General features: G+C 40.7%; 1 protein-coding gene across 1 annotated transcript in view; it reads left to right on the top strand.

Moving 5' to 3' along the window:
• fat4 (FAT atypical cadherin 4) overlaps window positions 1-18,860 on the top strand; it is a gene marked incomplete in the record, with an annotated part of 174,658 nt that overhangs the window by 115,750 nt on the left and 40,048 nt on the right. The window contains 2 exon segments of the mRNA XM_014023498.1: window positions 2,437-3,359; window positions 5,857-6,031. Coding sequence (XP_013878952.1) covers window positions 2,437-3,359; window positions 5,857-6,031 — 1,098 coding nt within the window.

The raw sequence follows: 18,860 nt of genomic DNA, 5'->3' as shown, positions 1-18,860 counted from the left end.
TGTTTAGCAGTTAGCGTTAATTTCCACTAATTTTGTAAACTGTTTAGCAGTTAGCGTTAACTTCCACTAATTTTGTAGCCTGTTTAGCAGTTAGCGGTAACTTCCACTAATTTTGTAGCCTGTTTAGCAGTTAGCGGTAACTTCCACTAATTTTGTAGCCTGTTTAGCAGTTAGCGGTAACTTCCACTAATTTTGTAGCCTGTTTAGCAGTTAGCAGTAACTTCCACTAATTTTGTAGCCTGTTTAGCAGTTAGCAGTGACTTCCACTAATTTTGTAACCTGTTTAGCGGTTAGCGGTAACTTCCACTAATTTTGTAACCTGGTTTAGCGTTAGCAGAGCTAAGATTCTGGTTAGTGAGTCTGGTTATCTGGGCCCACCACTGCTGAAAGTGTCGCAATGAAGTCGTTTAATTTAAATCAAGTTCAAACTTCTCTCCAGCCTCATAAATTAGATGAGAGTTTAATTTAACACCAGCCTGTTGTTTTGTTGTGGCAGCTGGTTTTACAGAAGCTCTCAATCCTTCATTTTGTTTTTTTAATGTTTTATTCTGATCCCTGTTTGAAAAACTTAATGAAATGCAACACCTTCAGTCCTTTCTGCGTTTCAGGTGGTGGGATTTGTCACGGTGTGGTATTTGAACAGTCGCCGCTACTTTCCCCTCGCTGTAATTACCGCTTCACCCGAGCTTAATGTGGTCATCGTGACCCACATTCCTGGGAGACACGCCGCCTCCTTCTGGTTCTCCCGGGTCCACATGAAGCTGACGGCCTCTCACAWACAGAGTGTCTGTTTTAAATTGTCACCACAAAACGCCATCGTTAGCACTTCCTTTTGACTTTCTCTCTCCGTAGCAGAGCTGAAACGTGGTTGGAAGCAGCGCTCGGGCTCTTTATCAGTGAAGATTTGTTTACTGTAAATAAACGGCGCAGTGTGAGAAGCTGTCGGAGCTTTCCACTCAGTTTCAGGGAACTCCTGCAGATGAAACCAGAGGTCAGACGCAGCTGACTCGTGTCGTTTAAATAAACGTTGGGATATCGAGGGATTTTCCCTAAAACAAAACGACACAAAAGGCAGCGTCASTTCAGGAAGTGGTTTGGCAATCTGTCACATAACCTGAAGGACAAGTGGAGATGTCGGGTTTTGGATGCGTACAATTTGTGGAAATGGATGCAGATAATCAGTATAAGTGTGTAACGTGAGGAGATACAGAACATTTAATGAAGAACAATAGAAAWATCTAACTTTGACCTTCATGATACAGCATTTCTTTTGTGTTATATTTTCTATTTTTGTTTGTTTTTCTTGGTTCAAGGTCTTATTACAGGCTGAGATGTAGCATTTTGACCCTCATTGTTCYGTTTTAAATGCTAAAAATTTAAAGATGAAGTCTGGATTTTAGAAGAATAAAAAAAGAAGCTTGAAGCAAAGTTTAATAAACAATTTGATTTATTTTTAGCTCATCTCGATTCAAGGAAATTATATTTTTCAGCCAAAGATACTGAAGGATCAAAAACTGACTTGTTAAAGCTTAATAAGCTAGCTAAAAATAGCAAAATGTTAGATAAAAGCTAAAAATAGCAAAAGGCTAGCAAAGTACTAGAARAAGCAGAAAATGTAAAAGTTACAAAACAGCTAAAAATAAAACAGCATTAGATTAGGACATAATAAAAAGCCAAGCTAGCTATAAGTAGCTAAAAGTAGCTAAATGCTACCCGTGACTTAAAAGTAGCATACGTTTAGCTGAAAGCTAAAAGTAGTAGTTGTCAAACAAATTAATAAAAGAAGCAGAAAGGTTAGCTTAAAATTAAAAGTAACAACATGCTAGTTGAAGATAGCAAAAGGCAATTTAATTTCAAGAAGAAACAAACTTCAGCTTAAAACTAAAATCTGCAAAACAGCTAAAAATTTAAACATAGCATAAGAAGACATAATTAATGCCAGGTTAGCTTAAAGTACCTAAATGCTACCTGTGACTGAAAAGTAATATAAGTTTAGCTAAAAGTAGTAAAAAAGCAGAGTAATAGAAGAACAGGAAGTTTTGTGACAAAGCTAAAACGATATATAGCAAAAAGCTAGCTAAATGTATCAAAAATTGTTAGTTTTAAGCTAAAATTTGCYMAATGTTAGCTAAAGCTAAAGGTAGAGCTTGGCTAGCAAAGTAGCAAAACAGTAGCTTAACTAAACAGCATTAGAAGACAATAAAAACATGAGCTAAAGGTAGCTGAGCACTAGCTGTGTCCTAAAAGTAGCTTAATTTTAGCTAACAGTAGCAATCATCTACCAGAGTAGTAAAAGTAGCAGAAGATTAGCCAAAAAGATAACAGAATTAACTAACTAACTAACTAACTAACTAACTAACTAACTAACTAACTAACTAAAAAATCAAAACTAGCAGCCATTTCCTGAATGAGCCGGATGTTTTTTGTGTTTTTCAGGCCCAAATGCCGAACTTCTCTACAAAATCACGTCCGGCGATCCTCACGGCCACTTCCTCATCTCCAAGGACGGAGTTCTGAAAACCAAGACGGCTCTGGACCGGGAAACCCAGTCCTTCTACAACCTGGTGGTCACGGTCAACGACCTGGCCCCGCCCCCCGCCGCCCGCTTCACCAGCACCGCCCAGGTGTCCGTCATCCTCCTGGACGTCAACGACTGCCCTCCGACCTTCACCTCCCAGAAGATGACCTACATCCAGGAGAACACGCCGGTGGACACGATCGTGTTCACCGCGCACGCCTCGGATGCCGACAGTGGACCCAACAGCTACGTGGAGTACTCCCTGCGAGGACCTTTCGGTAACAAGTTCAGCATCGGAACCATCGACGGACACGTCAGGCTGGTCGGGGAGCTCGACAGAGAAGAACTCTCCAACTACACCCTGACGGTTGTGGCTACGGATAAAGGCGAGCCGCCGCTSTCCTCGACCATGGACGTGGACATGACGGTGCTGGACGTCAACGACAACACGCCGAGTTTCTCCCAGAACATCTACGACATCGAGATCGAGGAGAACACCTTGACGGGCGCCGACGTCATCCAGGTGTTCGCCAGCGACGCGGACGACGGCACCAACGGGCAGATCCGCTTCTCCATCTCCGGAGGCAACGCCGRCAACGACTTCCGGCTAGACTCGGTCACGGGGATGATCTCGGTGGCCAGACAGCTCGACCGTGAGATGCGGTCGTCCTATTCGCTGGTCGTCCAGGCGKCGGATCGAGGAAGCAGCCCCAGAGCGGACCGCGCCACCGTCAACATCGTTCTGTTGGATGTCAACGACCGCTCGCCAGAGTTCGAGCTCTCGCCGTACACCRTCAACGTCCAGGAGAACCTGGAGAACCTCCCAAAGAACATCCTGCAGGTCAGTGTTTCCATGTTCGTTTCTTTTAGAMGGAAACTCCTCCATGAACAGAAGCTTTAAAGACTTAAACGAGGTAATGCTTTAACTGAATTTGTCGCAGCGGTAACTCAATAAGTGCAGTAGAACTTCACTTTAACTCTGGACACGGTGGTCCTGTTTTGCTAAAATGACAAATACCCGACTGAAATGATAAAGGAATGATAAATGACGGCAATTTTTTCTGCTCAATTAGGGGCTTTACAGGATTTCACCGAAACACGAAACCCCGCTGAGTTGCCATGTTAGCGTCGTAGCCACCCTGATGACTAAATGAGCCGAAAATAAAAAAATGGGGGAGAAGAAAAGCTTCTTTTCGGTAGCAGAGCGGTCCAATTTTCCTTCACTTGTGTACCTTAAGAGGAAATGAGGGTGCAGTTATGTGGAGGGAAATGGTCCAGAAATGATGGAGCTCAGGTCTGTTGGGCTAACCTGTCATATTTTATTATACACGGCAAGAAGGACTGAGCAGAAATCTGATTTATAGCTTGTTTTATAGAAAACAACTATTTAAAATGTGTCTGTCTTTAATCCCGGCAGCGGTCTAGACCAGGGGTGTCCAATCCTGGTCCTTTTGGTTCACCAACCGACAGGTTTTACTTGTTTCTCTGCTCTTTGGCAGGCCTTAAAGTTCTGCAGTTAATCACTCAGTTATTCAAACCAGGCTCCTGCAGAACATAAAGATATGAAGAAGAAAAGGGAAACAAGTAAAACCTGCAGAAAGATGGCCCTCGAGGACCAGGATAGGACAACAATGGCCGACACCAATGATTTCCAAGTCTGTCAACTTCTGACCATCAAAATAATATTAGTAAGGACTTGCCACTCTAAATATTGAACCACACAAATGTTGGTAAATGTAATTTTATGGAAATGGATGCAGATAATCAGTATAAGTGCATAACGTGAGGACATATATAACATTTAACGAAGAACAATAGAAATATCTGACTTTGACCTTCATGATACAGCATTTCTTTTGTGTAATCTTTTCTATTTTTGTTTGTTTTTCTTGTTAAACACTGAGACATTTTGACACACATTATCCTGTTTTAAATGCTAAAAGTTGAAAGAAGTCTGGATTTTAGAAGAATGAAGACCTGGAGCTTCATTTTGAAGCCAAGTTTAATAAACAATTTGATTTATTTTTATTTCATCTCGATTCAAGGAAATTACATTTTTCACCCAAAAATGCTGAAGAATCAAAAACTTCTTAAAGTTAAAAAAGCTAGCTAAAAGTAGCAAAATGTTAGATAAAAGCTAAAAATAGCAAAAGGCTAGCAAAGTACTACAAGAAGCAGAAAATTTGGCTTAAAAGTAAAAGTTGCAAAACTGTWAAAAACCAAACAGCATTAGATTAAGACATAATAAAAGCCAAGCTAGCTAAAAGTAGCTAAATGCTACCTGCAAATTAAAGTAGCACAAGTTTAGCTGAAAGCTAAAAGTAGTAATTATCAAATAATAGAGTAATAAAAGAAGCAGAAAGGTTAGCTTAAAATTAAAAGTAACAACATGCTAGTTGAAGATAGCAAAAGGCTATTTACTTCAACTTAAAACTAAAATTTGCAAAACAGCTAAAAACTAAACATAGCATAAATAGGGACATTTTGAAAGTACAAATAGCCTAAASTCCTATTATACAAATTTTAATTTATGACCATTGGTTTCAACAACTTCGAGACCACCGACTTGGTGTTTTACAAACCACAGTTGGAGAACTCCTCCAGACTTCTCTGGTGGATGTTTTGGGTATATTCTGATTTTATCATTCATGACCTCTCTGGATACTAAGATGAACCCGTCTCTGCTTTACTAGAGCAAACCAACGAGTTAAACCAAGGTGGTTGACCTCAGTTATCGTATGAATTTAGAAGTTAAGCTAAAATCTGAAACTGCAGAACACCAGGTAAGGGCAGCTTGTGGTTTGGTCGTATGATGTCAGAGTTCACCTGCCAGCCGCCTCGACCTGTAAAGTTTATCTGTTTGACGTGAACGAGTTTTGGAAGCTGGATGAGAAACGCAAGGCGTGTGTTTACTTGTGATGTCAGGTAAAGTGAGGGAACGTAACTTTTATGGGTATTTACTGTGCTGAGAATTGACCCTAAATGTCATCGACTTGTTGCCAACTTATCTGAAAGCTACTKTCTGGACCAACGTATGGAAACCAAACATTATCTCAGACTGAACACATCTGTCTTTTTAATCATAAACAATCCCTTTATGTTTTTAAACTGTTGTTTAATATAACTTGTTAGAAAGCTTCTGTGTTCTGGACTGGTTGAAAGTGATGCAAAGATTTATTTAAACCAACATATTGGGGTTACAGTGGTGATAAAACATGACTTTTCTGGGTCCTTGTTGGGGAAATAACCCTTGATTTTTCTACTGTATCAGTAAGGAGTCTTATAGTTTGGGTTGGACAGTGACTCCAAATGTTTTTAAAACTGGTTTCTGTTTGCAGGTTGTAGCCAGAGATGACGACCAGGGCGCGAACGGACAGCTGAGCTACATGCTGAGCGGCGGGAACGAGGAGGGAGCSTTCGCCCTGTCGTCCAGCGGGCAGCTGAGCCTGATCCGGACTCTGGACCGGGAGGCCCAGGGGAAATACGTCCTGCTGATCACAGCCACCGACTCAGGTACGACTGCAGCCGAAGCTCTGAACTATCTTAGATCATCTGTTCTCAAACCACCCTTAAAATGTGACAAAACAGCGATGCCATTATAAACTTCATTAAAAAAGCACATAAATCTGTCCGAACAGCCACAGAACTGCAGCACTAAAGCACCAAAGACCCCATTGAGGATTGGGAAACACCAACTGGAAGTCTTGAAATCATCTTCAGTTTTGAAATTAAACTAAATCGTTTCTTATAATTGTGTATCTTTGCCATATTTCAGAGACAAAAACGTTTATTCGTGCTTCAGCCAGCAACAACTGGATGTCTCAAAAAGAAAAAATCAGTAGGTCCTCTGGATGGGTTCTTCTTTAGTGTAATGTTTCCTCTCTCCTCCAAGAGACTTCTTCAGTCTGATGAGTTTCAGTTGAACTCAGCCTTATAAGCACTGCCTCCACATTATAAGCACTGCCTCCACATGGACAAACAGGTTAGTCACATGCAAAAGAGGGCCATCGCCTAACAAAAGGCTTGGCGATGGCCCTTGGAGGCCAAGAGACCTTGGATGGTCTCTTGGAGGAGAGATGAAACGTTACACTAAAGAAGARCCCATCCAGAGGACCTACTGATTTTTTCTTTTTGATTTTTTTTCTACCTGGATTACTGAGTTGCATCAGGACAGTTGGACGTTTCAGTTTCTTTTACGGTTATTTTTGGGGTCGATGGTTTAAACGTTTGATAGCCATTGATCTAAATGTTCCCAGTTGGTTTTAACACCAACCAGAGTTTGGGCTCCGTGGATCTGTTGTACCTCTTGAGGTCTGAGTTTGGTCATTTTTTTGTAATTATCCTTTAGTTTTTTTTCTAAAGGAAGAATCAACAAACAGCCTTTTTGTGCACACAGTTTTGTTCCTCTGTGTGGTTCAACAACATATACATCCCAGAGTTTTTATCTTGCAAAATAGAGTTTTTTTTTATTCCCCAGACGCCTTTTCAGTGGGTTGAATTGAACAGCATCCTGTGTTTGTTTGAATGTGGCGGTGGAGCTTGTTATATCCAGATAAAAGGTTAACTTGTTATTCCACGGAGGCCCGTTAACGTGCAGCCAAATCACATGGTTTCCAGTTAAATATATGTTTCTCCCCTCCGAGCTGCAGAGCGGTCCTGGTCTGAGGGTGGTTCGGGTTCATTCCTGGACGCGCCATGTGACCGTGCATAATGTCCTGTATTTTTGACCGCACTCAGACTTTGGTGTTGCACACAGACACCTAAAAAAATACTTCCTTTGTGGATTTAGTGTCAAGATTTCTAGTACTTTAAAGATATTGGTTTTTTTACAACTGTATTTTAAACTTATGGAGGCTAATTTAATCAAACCCACAACTTTATAATAAAGTAATTAAATTAAAAGACTAGAGTGTACAATGAGGGAATGCATATCATCCATGACTATCCACTGACTAGAAAACTTGATATCTACTACCACGCCAAATTTTTTTGCTCTTTTCCTGTTGGGTAACGTTGATCAGCTGTGGTGGCCATCTTGAATTGGGTAGACATTCATACAGTAATTTATTCCTGAATGTTTCATTGAAATTCATCCTATGGTTTGTTACTTTTTTTGTTAACAGATGGGCTTATGTGTTGTGAGTATCAGCCACTACCACACAAATTTTAAGGCCAATATTTATAGAATTAGCTGAATTTTAGCCTTTTTTTGTGCTTTTTAAAGGCAATTGACTGAGGCAGCCATCTTGAATCAGGTTGACCCCTAGTGGTGTCCAGTCCTGGTCCTTAAGAACCGATATCCAGCCACAGACCTCTACACCATTAAGGATAGTGTTCCTCGAGGACCAGGACTGGTCACCACTGGTGTGCACACAGTTTTGTGTAGACGTACATCCAATTGTCCAACGGTCGTCCAATGAATGTCCAAACATTCATCTGATGGTCATCCAACAGTCCAATGAATGTCCCAACAGTCATCTAATGGTCGTCCAACAGTTGTCCAATGAATGTCCCAACAGTCATCTAATGGTCGTCCAACAGTCGTCCAATGAATGTCCCAACAGTCATCTAATGTTTGTCCAACAGTCGTCCAATGAATGTCCCAACAGTCATCTAATGATTGCCCCACACTCGTCCAATGAATGTCCCAACAGTCATCTAATGATTGTCCAACACTTGTCCAATGAATGTCCCAACAGTCATGTAATGGTCGTCCAACAGTCGTCCAATGAATGTCCCAACAGTCATCCAATAAATGTCCCAACAGTCATGTAATGGTCGTCCAACAGTCGTCTTGCCCTTACCTTTTGGCAACAGGTGGTAACTGATGCTTGGGTCCAAGGGCTACTTAAGGTTTTTTCCATCTGAACCTGTGTCCAGATTTAATTCAGATATTTTTACTGAATGTTTCAGTTCAATTTTGAGGCAGAAAGAAGGATACCTCAGCAGCAGCATTTCATCACATTTTTCAGTCCAGGTCAGGGACGACACAGGGAAACTGTTCCCCCAGGCCCTCTATGGCAGGAAACGTCAGAGGTGGACATGTCTCCAAGTCTGCGTCTAACCACGACCCATTCAGAACCGCAGACATCCGTGTTAAAGTCCAACCAAATGTCCCAACTCTAAACACCATGTAAGAGACGGAGAGAACCATTTGTTAGGGAGAGGCCCCGGTTTAAAAAAAAAACGCCTTTCTATCAGACAAAAGTCCCGAGCTGTCCGTCAGAAATATGTCGAGCTGTCATGTTTGGTGTTGTGAGAAAGTTCTGCTGCGACCGCTTCGTGACAAAAAGAGATAAATGACTGTTCCTCCGACAGCAGGGCTGTAATTTACTCTTTTTCTGTGGGCAGAGTTCTGCATTGTGCTCCCATGAGACGGTTTCTAAGAAGGTAAATGTTTAGTTTTTTTACCTAATGGGTCACTTCCTGCTGACTTAAAATCAAAAATTTTCTGATTAAAATTCTTAAATAGGTCCTAAAAGTGCAACAACTTTCTTCCAAACAGGAGTTTGTAATTTACTTTTGCAATAATCTGACAGGATGTTGGTGGAAAAAAAATAAAAGAAATGTTAAAGCTGCTGCCGGTGGCCCGTTATGGTCACTATGGTAACCACATCCATGTGTCTCTCACTCCCTGACAGGCTTCTGAATAACAGCTTCTGTACAAAGAGTTGTCGTAAAAATCTTCCAGACCTCAGCCGGTTGTCATGTCTAAATTTTATAAATGATGCACTGATATCACATTTTCAAACGGAGTACGAGTAAAAGTACTTGAGTTCTCGATACCATTTACCAATACAAGTACTAATAAATTTTATAACACTTTTACAATTACTTCAAAAGCACAGGTTAAAATGGTCGAGAAGCTCAGGTTCAGATCTGTATGTTTTCAGGATCCACTGCTTTCAACAGATGCTTTAAACTCTGAGTCGTGTTGCTTTCTAATTAATTTATTGTCAAATAGTGGGTGTTGAAAATTCTTCTTCGTCTTCCGCGGGTGTAAATTTGCGGTGAAACTTTACAGTGCATTAACGCCACCAACTAAAAAGGAATGTTTGTCAGGACAGCCAAGTCAAATAAAAAATAAAACAACGTCCACAGTCACCTGCTGAGTTCACACTGCCACAAAGTGGTGCTGGTACTGTGGTATCGGAACATTTTTGCAAGTACACACACTTACAGTGACGAACATTCCTAATTTTTACGTTTCTAGTTAAAAAACCCTACACTTCCTGTTTTTGAGGAGGAAAATGTGAACTCAGCTTTAATGGAAGCTAATAGGAGTTTGGATGTGTGAACTCTCTAAACTTTGGAGAGGGTTTAAAAGTAAACCATCAGTCCTGTGACATTCTCAATAATCCAAGTAGAAAAGTCTTACAAGTTTGAGTCCAATCCTCTGGACTAGTTATTTGGTTAAATATTTTATCTTATATGCAAAAAACTTCTTTGATCTGAGGAGCTGGAGTTAATCTGAGTCTTATAAACAGCACCTTTGCATAGTGGAGTTTGTTTGTGACACCCAAATTTAGTCATTTAGATGTAAAAGAAGGACCATCAGACTAATAACTAACCGTAAGTGCCCTGATGGCTGCTTATTGATCACATGTAAAAGGAGGACCATCAGCCTAACAACTGACAGTTAGTGCCCTGATGGCTGCTTATTGTTCACATAAAAGGACCATCAGCCTAACAACTGATGGTTAGTGCCCTGATGGCTGCTTGTTGTTCACATGTAAAAGGAGGACCATCAGCCTAACAACTGATGGTTAGTGCCCTGATGGCTGCTTATTGTTCACATGTAAAAGGACCATCAGCCTAACAACTGATGGTTAGTGCCCTGATGGCTGCTTATTGTTCACATGTAAAAGGACCATCAGCCTAACAAATGACTGTTAGTTCCCTGATGGCTGCCTATTGTTCAAAGTAGGAGGAGTCATACTTGCAATAACAGCACTGTAAGAGGGGGACCATTGGACACGGAGACCTCCAACACTGTTTAACAAGAGGGTTTTTAAATATAAGTCCTCCAGCAGTGGCAGATACTGAATATAATCAAAAATTATTTTTTTTTGATGAGTAAATTTCTTGGAAGTAAAAGTTTGATTGCATTGTTTTGGGACGTTCCGACAGCTCAAGAGTTGTGTGATTATCTTACTCTAGGTTAAGGATATTAAACTGCCACTAGTTACGAGGGATGCAATTTCTCCCTCATTTCATCAAACTGTCGTCGTTTATGCAGATTTTTTCCAATGATTTCATCTGCATCGTATTATCTGCTACTACCAAAAGTCAGCACGCCATCTCTGATCAAAAAAGACATCACTTTTTTATGTTTTGCACGAGTTTCTCCAAACCTACAAATCAAAAAATGTGACAGAGACAAAATGTTCGAACAGCGAAAAGGGCATCTTTAATAAAAAGCACCGGTTTCTGCAAAAAAAAAACAAAAAAAAACTGAAATTCATCCCAGCTGCATAAAAACATCTTGTTGAGAAAGAATCAATGTTTTTTTCTTCTGAATGTGAATCTGCTGCATCTGTGAGTTAACAAGTGTTGGAGATGAACACAGATACTTGGGAGGTTACGTTGTCCCCGGCTGCTCTTGCTGCTTCGCCAACATCTGGGATCAGCTGCAGGCAAATCAGATTTTTTTAAGCCCACTGCTGAGTAATGTAGGAGTTTGTAAGAATCTAAAACAATGAGCTCTCCAACAGAGCGGGATTCTGCTGTAATGGGTTTAACCGAGCATCTGCCATGATGGGAAACATGTTTCTGTCCACATAGAAGCTGCTCGTGTTACCGTTATTCCACCAGAGTTTACATTTTTGAAGCTCTGCCTCAGAATGATCCGTGTTTTATGTTTACAGTTTATTCTAATAAAGTAAGCAGCGCGGCCCGATTTGTCTTCTTCAGGTTCTGGTCCTGTTTGTGAAAAGCTGGCCACGTCAGAGTGGCTGCTGGGGTCACGTGGACCAGGTCCACATGTGGGTCATTAAAGAGTTCTCGAGTCCAGAGCTTCAGTTGTTAGTGTCCAGTCAGGAGTTTATCTGTTCTGCGTTTCTTCAGAGGAGGGGATTTAAAAAAAAAATCCGGTTTAACTTTTGATGACTCGGATCAGTTTATAGTGCTTCTTTTTTATTTTTTGTTTTGTTTTAGAAATTTATATAAAAAATAAACAGTTTGGAGTTAAAAGTTTTCATCAGACAGAAATGTTTTCCATCACCAGAAAAAATCTATTTTTTGCAAAAACACAGCATAGAGCGCTGAAGAAGCTGAAACTAAGCTGTTACAGCTAAAAGAAGCAAAACACCAACTAAAAACTAAAGCTAGGTATTTCTAGCTAAAAGCTAAAAGTAGCAACGCACTAGCTAAAAGTTGAATGCTTGCTAGATGGATGGATTGTGTACTTTAATTCAGAGTTGTATGTTGCTCTGGGTGTTTTGTGTTGCTCTGTATTTGACTCCGTGTTTGATGTTGTGTGTTGTTCTGTGTGTTGTATTTTATGTTACTCTATATTTGATGTCGTGTTGCTCTGTTTGTGCTGTTTTGTGTTGCTCTGTAAGTTGTTCTTTAWATTGCTATATATGTTGCTGTGTTTGGTTGTTGTGTGTTGTTATGTTAGTTTTTTACGTATGTTGTATTTTGTGCTGCTTTGTATATTGCTCTGTGTTTAATGTAGTGTCTTGCTCTATGTTGATTGGTATGTTGCTCTGTGTTTGATGTTGTGTTGCTCTGTATGTTGCTCTGTGTTTGATGTTGTGTTGCTCTGTATTTGATATTGTGTTGCTCTGTATTAGGGTTGGGCGATATTGGCAAAAGAATTAATCACGATTAATTGTGGTATTTAGCCGACAACGATTAATTTGACGATTAATCCTCTGGAGTCCCTGGACGCCTTTATGTCTTAGTCACATGACTAATTTAGTGGGAAAGATTTGCTCTTCGTAAAAATCTGCTCCAAATTGTGTCAAAATCAGACTTCAGGCTATACTTCAAATTTTAAATTGTGTTGGTAGATAATTACAGAACTTTTGTTTAAAATGTTCGTCAGATTTGAAGCGGAGAGGAGCACCAAGCGGACTGACCGGGAAAATATCCAGTCAATCTGCCTGGTGGCATTAATCGTATTAATCATCAAGTGCCAAAAATTAATCGATTAATGTTTTTCTGACGATTAATTGCACACGACACGAGTATGCCCAACCCTACTCTGTATGTTGCTCTGTGTTTGATGTTGTGTTGCTCTGTATGTTGCTCTGTGTTTGATATTGTGTTGCTCTGTATGTTGCTCTGTGTTTGATGTTGTGTTGCTCTGTATGTTGCTCTGTGTTTGATATTGTGTTGCTCTGTATGTTGCTCTGTGTTTGATGTTGTGTTGCTCTGTATGTTGCTCTGTGTTTGATATTGTGTTGCTCTGTATGTTGCTCTGTGTTTGATGTTGTGTTGCTCTGGATGTTGCTCTGTGTTTGATGTTGTGTTGGTCTGGATGTTGCTCTGTGTTTGATATTGTGTTGCTCTGTATGTTGCTCTGCGTTTGATATTGTGTTATTCTGTATTTTGCTCCGTGTTTGATGTTTTGTTGATCTTTGTGTTGCTCTACATGTTGTTCTAGGTTTATTGCTCTGTGTGTTGCCCTGCGTTGGATGTTGTGTGTTGTTCTGTTTGTGCTATTTTGTGTTGCTCTGTATGTTGCTCTGTGTTTGATGTTTTGTTGATCTTTGTGTTGCTCTACATGTTGTTCTAGGTTTATTGCTCTGTGTGTTGCCCTGCGTTGGATGTTGTGCGTTGTTCTGTTTGTGCTATTTTGTGTTGTTCTGTATGCTGTTCCTTGTATTGCTATGCATGTTGCTGTGTTTGGTTGTTGTGTGTTGTTCTGTTTGTTTTTACATATGTTGTGTTTTGTGTTGATATGTATGTTGCTCTGTGTTTGATGTTTTGTTGGTCTTTGTGTTGCTCTACATGTTGTTCTAGGTTTATTGCTCTGTGTGTTGCTCTGTGTTGGATGTTGTGTGTTGCTCTGTGTTGGATGTTGTGTGTTGCTCTGTGTGTGTTGTGTGTTGGTGTTTCATTGACATTCCCAGCGTTTCTCTACATTTATTTAAAAAGGACAGTTAATCCTCTGGTCTTTTATAGTAAATATGTTTGTATAGATCAGGTCTATTCAAATAAACTGCTCTGGGGCCACAGTTACTGCAGACCAACAACTCAGGGACCAAACATCCAGCATTTAAAGTCATTCTGTAAATAAACCAAGTATTACAAAGATCTGCTACCTTTGAATTAGTTTATTTAGCTGCATTTAATCATGAAAACAACATACAGAACACAACGTAATAAAAGAAGTGCAATTAAAACATCAAAAACAAAAATAACTTGAAATGCCCTGATATAGATGTTCTTCATCTTTAAACAAGCAGATAAAGAATTTAATGACATCTCTGTTTAAAAACAGGATCTTTTATCCTCCTGACAGACACCCAAGAATCCAGAATAAAAAAATATTTGGTTTATTTTTTTACCCCATAAATGGAATAAGTGTCTGTCAATCTGTCGATAAACAGATTAAACGTCGTTCTGCCGTCAAGTTTTAAAACCAAGAAGTCAATCAGAGCGCATCAATCTCTGAGCCCAGAAGAAACAAAGCAAACGGAGGACAAACATTGATAACGTGCAGCTGAAAGGCGTTTCAGGACCGCCGTCCGACCCCGACGATAATAAATCCTGAACGGAGTCGGTTTCTGAAGCAGTCAACACGAGGGCTCGCCRAACAAAATATCAGGTTCCTCAAATGAACTTTTAACGTTCTGGATCAGCTCTTAAAAACGCTGCAGTTTTCTTTTTCCACTCCCAGAGTTTAACTGATCCGAGGGGTTTCCTGTAAATATCTTTTAATTCTTCAACCTGGGTTTTAATGATGTTCGAACGTCCAGTCGTTATCTGTAGCCGCTCTCTTTTTAAAATAACTCTAAGGATTTTTTTTTAGTTTCCGATCTTGTCCTCCAGCTTTATGTGCTCCGTGTTCCAACATTATAGACTTGGCTTAAGTTTTCCACATCTGATGCTCACTATGATCTGCTGGTTCTGCTCCGCGAAGCTAAAAACAAACTCTTTTTGTCACTCAAAATAACTTTTAATTTGATTAATGCCTCTAAAATTGTGGTTTTGATAAAAAAATATTGGTCCGTCTTTGTGTCGGCGCTCTGTTGGGATATCCCTTTCACCGCGTCGCTCGTTAAGTGTGAGAAAACCTCTGTTGATTCTGCCGTGTTTGGCGAGGGTCGCATTGAAAGGAGCTTTGTCGCAAAGCAACAGGTTCTCAGAGGCAGAAAAATGCCAATTTTGCCTCGTTGGCAGGCGACTCTCTTCCCTCACGAGTAATGATGTGCTTTATTTACGCTGCCCCTCGAGAACACAATCCAGCCGCAGTCCATAAACCGTAATTAACCGTTTAGCCTTAAGCTTGGGGCTACAGATGGGCCGTCTCATAAATTCACACCGGGTTCATTAAACCGGGAAGTCTATCGTCTCTTGAGTCAACCTGTCCCAGACTTCCCGGTTTAATGAATCTGGTTCTTTTGAGTGAACCTGTCCCGGACTTCCCAGTTTAATGAACCTGGTTCTTTTGAGTCAACCTGTCCTGGACTTCCCAGTTTAATGAACCTGGTTCTTTTGAGTGAACCTGTCCTGGACTTCCCAGTTAAATGAATCTGGTTCTTTTGAGTGAACCTGTCCTGGACTTCCCAGTTTAATGAATCTGGTTCTTTTGAGTGAACCTGTCCCGGACTTCCCGGTTTAATGAACCCGTTTGCTCAGACATCTTCCATTTGTTCTTTTTATGAAACGTCGTTTCATCTTAAATTAAAAAGGAAGGGATTATCTCCGGTGCCAAATCGAACACTCAAACCTGCTTCTTAGCACGGCTTAGGTTGAGCAACTCGGGGTGACCGGAGGCCTTTTCCCAGGAGGGGGGCGACGCTGTTGTTTGCTTCAAATCAACCCACCCTCTCCCGGGACCCTCACAGTCAGAAAACAGAAAGATTATTTGTGATTAAGACACGAATGGTACCCCCCTCCGGCTCTGACAGCAGGCCACATCACCTTCCTGGAGGTTAATGTGATTTGTTGGGTGGTAATGTACACTGATAAGGTGCTTAGACTCGGCCATATGTTTCCTCTAGACGAAGTTTTCTGGGTTGAGAGGCTTACCCAGAAAACTCAGGATCTTTTGAGTGGGAGCAGCAGATGGTCACCTGGCCTCGCTCTCAGATTGTTGAGTTCAACAGGATCCACGTTCGAATTAAACTGACCGTGTTTTAGTTGTTGCTTGGTCACTTCCTGATCTGAGTCTTCACACGGCTCGAGCCCCGACAGATTGAGTCTCTCAAAAGAAACTTCTTCTTCTGCTTCATCCCGCTCTGTAATGGCGCCTCGCAGGATAAAGATTTTAATCTGAGTTCAACCGGTCTGATGTCTTCCTGTGGAGGAAACACTACAAGAGGAAATTATACCAGTGTTCAGTTCAGGCCCTGCATTAACGTGTAGATAAATGTCAAGTTTTTTCATAAATACAGACGGATAATGCTTTACAGATTTTCAAAATAAAGCTTCAAATTTATTTTACGTTTCTCAGACATTGTCCACGTGTAAAGATGAAAAGTAGGAATCAGCAGCACTCCAAAAATATCAAGAGGTTTTAATAAGGGAAACATGGGAGGTGTTTCGGCTACATGTCATTGTCAGCTCTAAGCTGTCGACCTAAAACATTTTTAAAAAATTCTGTCACTGTTGTATTTTATAATTCAGGAAACAGTTCCTTAAAAGACAAACTTCAGKACAATCTTTGGTTAAAAAACCCAGGTCAAATATCAGAAACTGGACTGGTTAAACAATATAACCAGTAAATACCTATACAAATACTGGATCCTTACCCATCTACATTAAATACAAGTAGGTAGAAAGATAAGTAGATAGGTAGATGGATGGATGGATGAAAGGATGAATGGATGGATGGATGGATGGATAGATGGTGAAAGGATGGATGGATGGATAGATGGATGAAAGGATGGATGGATAGAGGATGAAAGGATGGATGGATAGATGGATGGATGATGAAAGGATGGATGGATGGATGGATGGATGGATGAAAGGATGGATGGATGGATGAAAGGATGTATGTTATGTAATTTTACACACCTTGAAGTGTTTTTAAACTGTTTTGTGTTAAAAACTCTGAACTCAGGTAAAATATGAGAAGCTGCTGACATTAAATAAAACTGATCTTAATTGGTTGAAAAAACTTCAGAAAAGWTTAGAGCTTTTTGTCAGTCTGTTATCTCTCAGCTGAAGCAGTGAAGATTAGTGTCAGATTGTAGCTGTTTGCTGAGATTATTCTCTATAATCAGATTATCATTACCTTTAATTCAGACAGAAAGGTTTGATTCCTTCATCTGTGCTGTCTAATAACCACACTGTTAACAGTTAAATCAACATTTTAACACTGGACGTTTTGTGAGTAGGCTGGTTTTTACTGCCTTTAAACTTGCTCCACTTCAGCAGGTCAAATAAACSAGTTGCTTCTGAAATAATAAAAATGAAACCTGCCACAGAAACAGACAGAATAAAGGATCTGGGGGAACGTTTTGCCAGTGGAAACATATTTTGTCCGACCGCAGTGAGAGGCAGCCGTCGGCAGGCAGCTGACGTCCCTCTGCAGTTTTCCACCGGCTCTTTTTTTCCATGCCGAGGTGATGTCATTTGTCTCGTGCGCGTCCAGATTTAGGCCGTTTTCCCGTCGTGCTGGAGGTGTGACGCTGCCTMGGCTGCAGTTATCTCTCGTTCTCCCCGCCGGGCTTTTCCTCCGCTGTGACGGCTTCCAGGAAAAGACGGAGGCAGACGCTGGAGTTCTCCCGTTGAGTCACTCCCTCCGAGGAAAGCAAAGAACTGTTCAAAAACAGGTCACAGGTACGCCACGCAGCAGAAAGTAATAATCGGAAACAGGCGACAGCTGGGACATCGTCTCCGTTACTCAGCAGCCGCCGTCTCACCTAAACTGAAACTATTTGAAACAACTGACATCTACAAACGTACCTGCCAAGATATTGTGTTCCTCGACTAAATCTGTCGTCCCACGCCGGGTAACCAGATACAGCTGAACTATTTACTCCAGCAGAAGGTGGTTTTGAGGGGAACAGCTGCCGGGGGGACATGTGATATCTGCAGGAGGCCGAGACAGCCGCGTCCTGAAGCCGATCCGCCGACAGCCATGCAGGAAACACTCGGTTCGGCCACGAGAGGCGAGGTCAGCGTGGGTTCAGGTCTGACTGAGGAGCAGGTTAAAGGTGCTCATTGTGTAAATAAAACAAGACACACAAACAAAATCCACGCAGGGTTTCTCCTATTGATGGTTTGTGACCGGATGCCGACCATGTTGTGTGTTTGTTTACTATAAAAACAGCTGAAGTGACTGAAAACATGATTCAGCTTTGTTTACACTGAGTGTGGACCTGCATTTCAGAAATACAAATCTGGACATAAGTATGTAGGGACATATAAGGAAATAGCTACATAGATATATGTGTAGGTACATAAGTAGATAGGTACATAAGTATGTACCTGGTAAATGAGTATGTAGGTACATAAGTATGTAGGTACATAATTATGTACCTACTAGGTAGGTAAATGAGTATGTAGGTACATAAGTATGTAGGTACATAAGGAAATAGGTACATAAATATATATGTAGGTAGGTACATAATTAGGTAGGTAGGTAAATGAGTATGTAGGTACATAGGTATGTAGGTAAATAAGTATGTAGGTACATAGGTATGTAGGTAAATGAGTATGTAGGTAGGTACATAATTATGTAGGTACAAAAGTGTGTGAGTATGTAGGTACATAGGTATATAGGTACATAAGTATGTAGGTAGGTAGGTACAAAAGGAAATAGGTACATAAATATGTATGTAGGTACATAAGTGTGTAGGTACATAAGTATGTAGCTACAAAAATATGTAGGTACATAATTAGGTAAGTAAATGAGTATGTAGATACATAAGGAAATAGGTACATAAAGATGTATGTAGGTACATAAGTATGTAGGTACAAAGGTATGTAGGTACATAATTCGGTAGGTAAATGGGTATGTAGGTACACAAGTATGTAGGTAGGTAGGTAGGTAGGTAGGTAGGTAGGTAGGTAGGTACAAAAGTATGTAGGTAGGTAGGTAGGTAGGTAGGTAGGTAGGTAGGTAGGTAGGTACAAAAGTATGTAGGTAGGTAGGTAGGTAGGTAGGTAGGTAGGTAGGTAGGTAGGTACAAAAGTATGTAGGTAGGTAGGTAGGTAG

The sequence above is a fragment of the Austrofundulus limnaeus genome, unplaced genomic scaffold, assembly GCF_001266775.1.
Source record: "Austrofundulus limnaeus strain Quisiro unplaced genomic scaffold, Austrofundulus_limnaeus-1.0 Scaffold373, whole genome shotgun sequence".
NCBI lineage: Eukaryota > Metazoa > Chordata > Actinopteri > Cyprinodontiformes > Rivulidae > Austrofundulus > Austrofundulus limnaeus.
The sequence above is the reverse complement of the archived record's forward strand: the minus strand, read 5'-3'. Positions and strand labels throughout refer to the sequence as shown.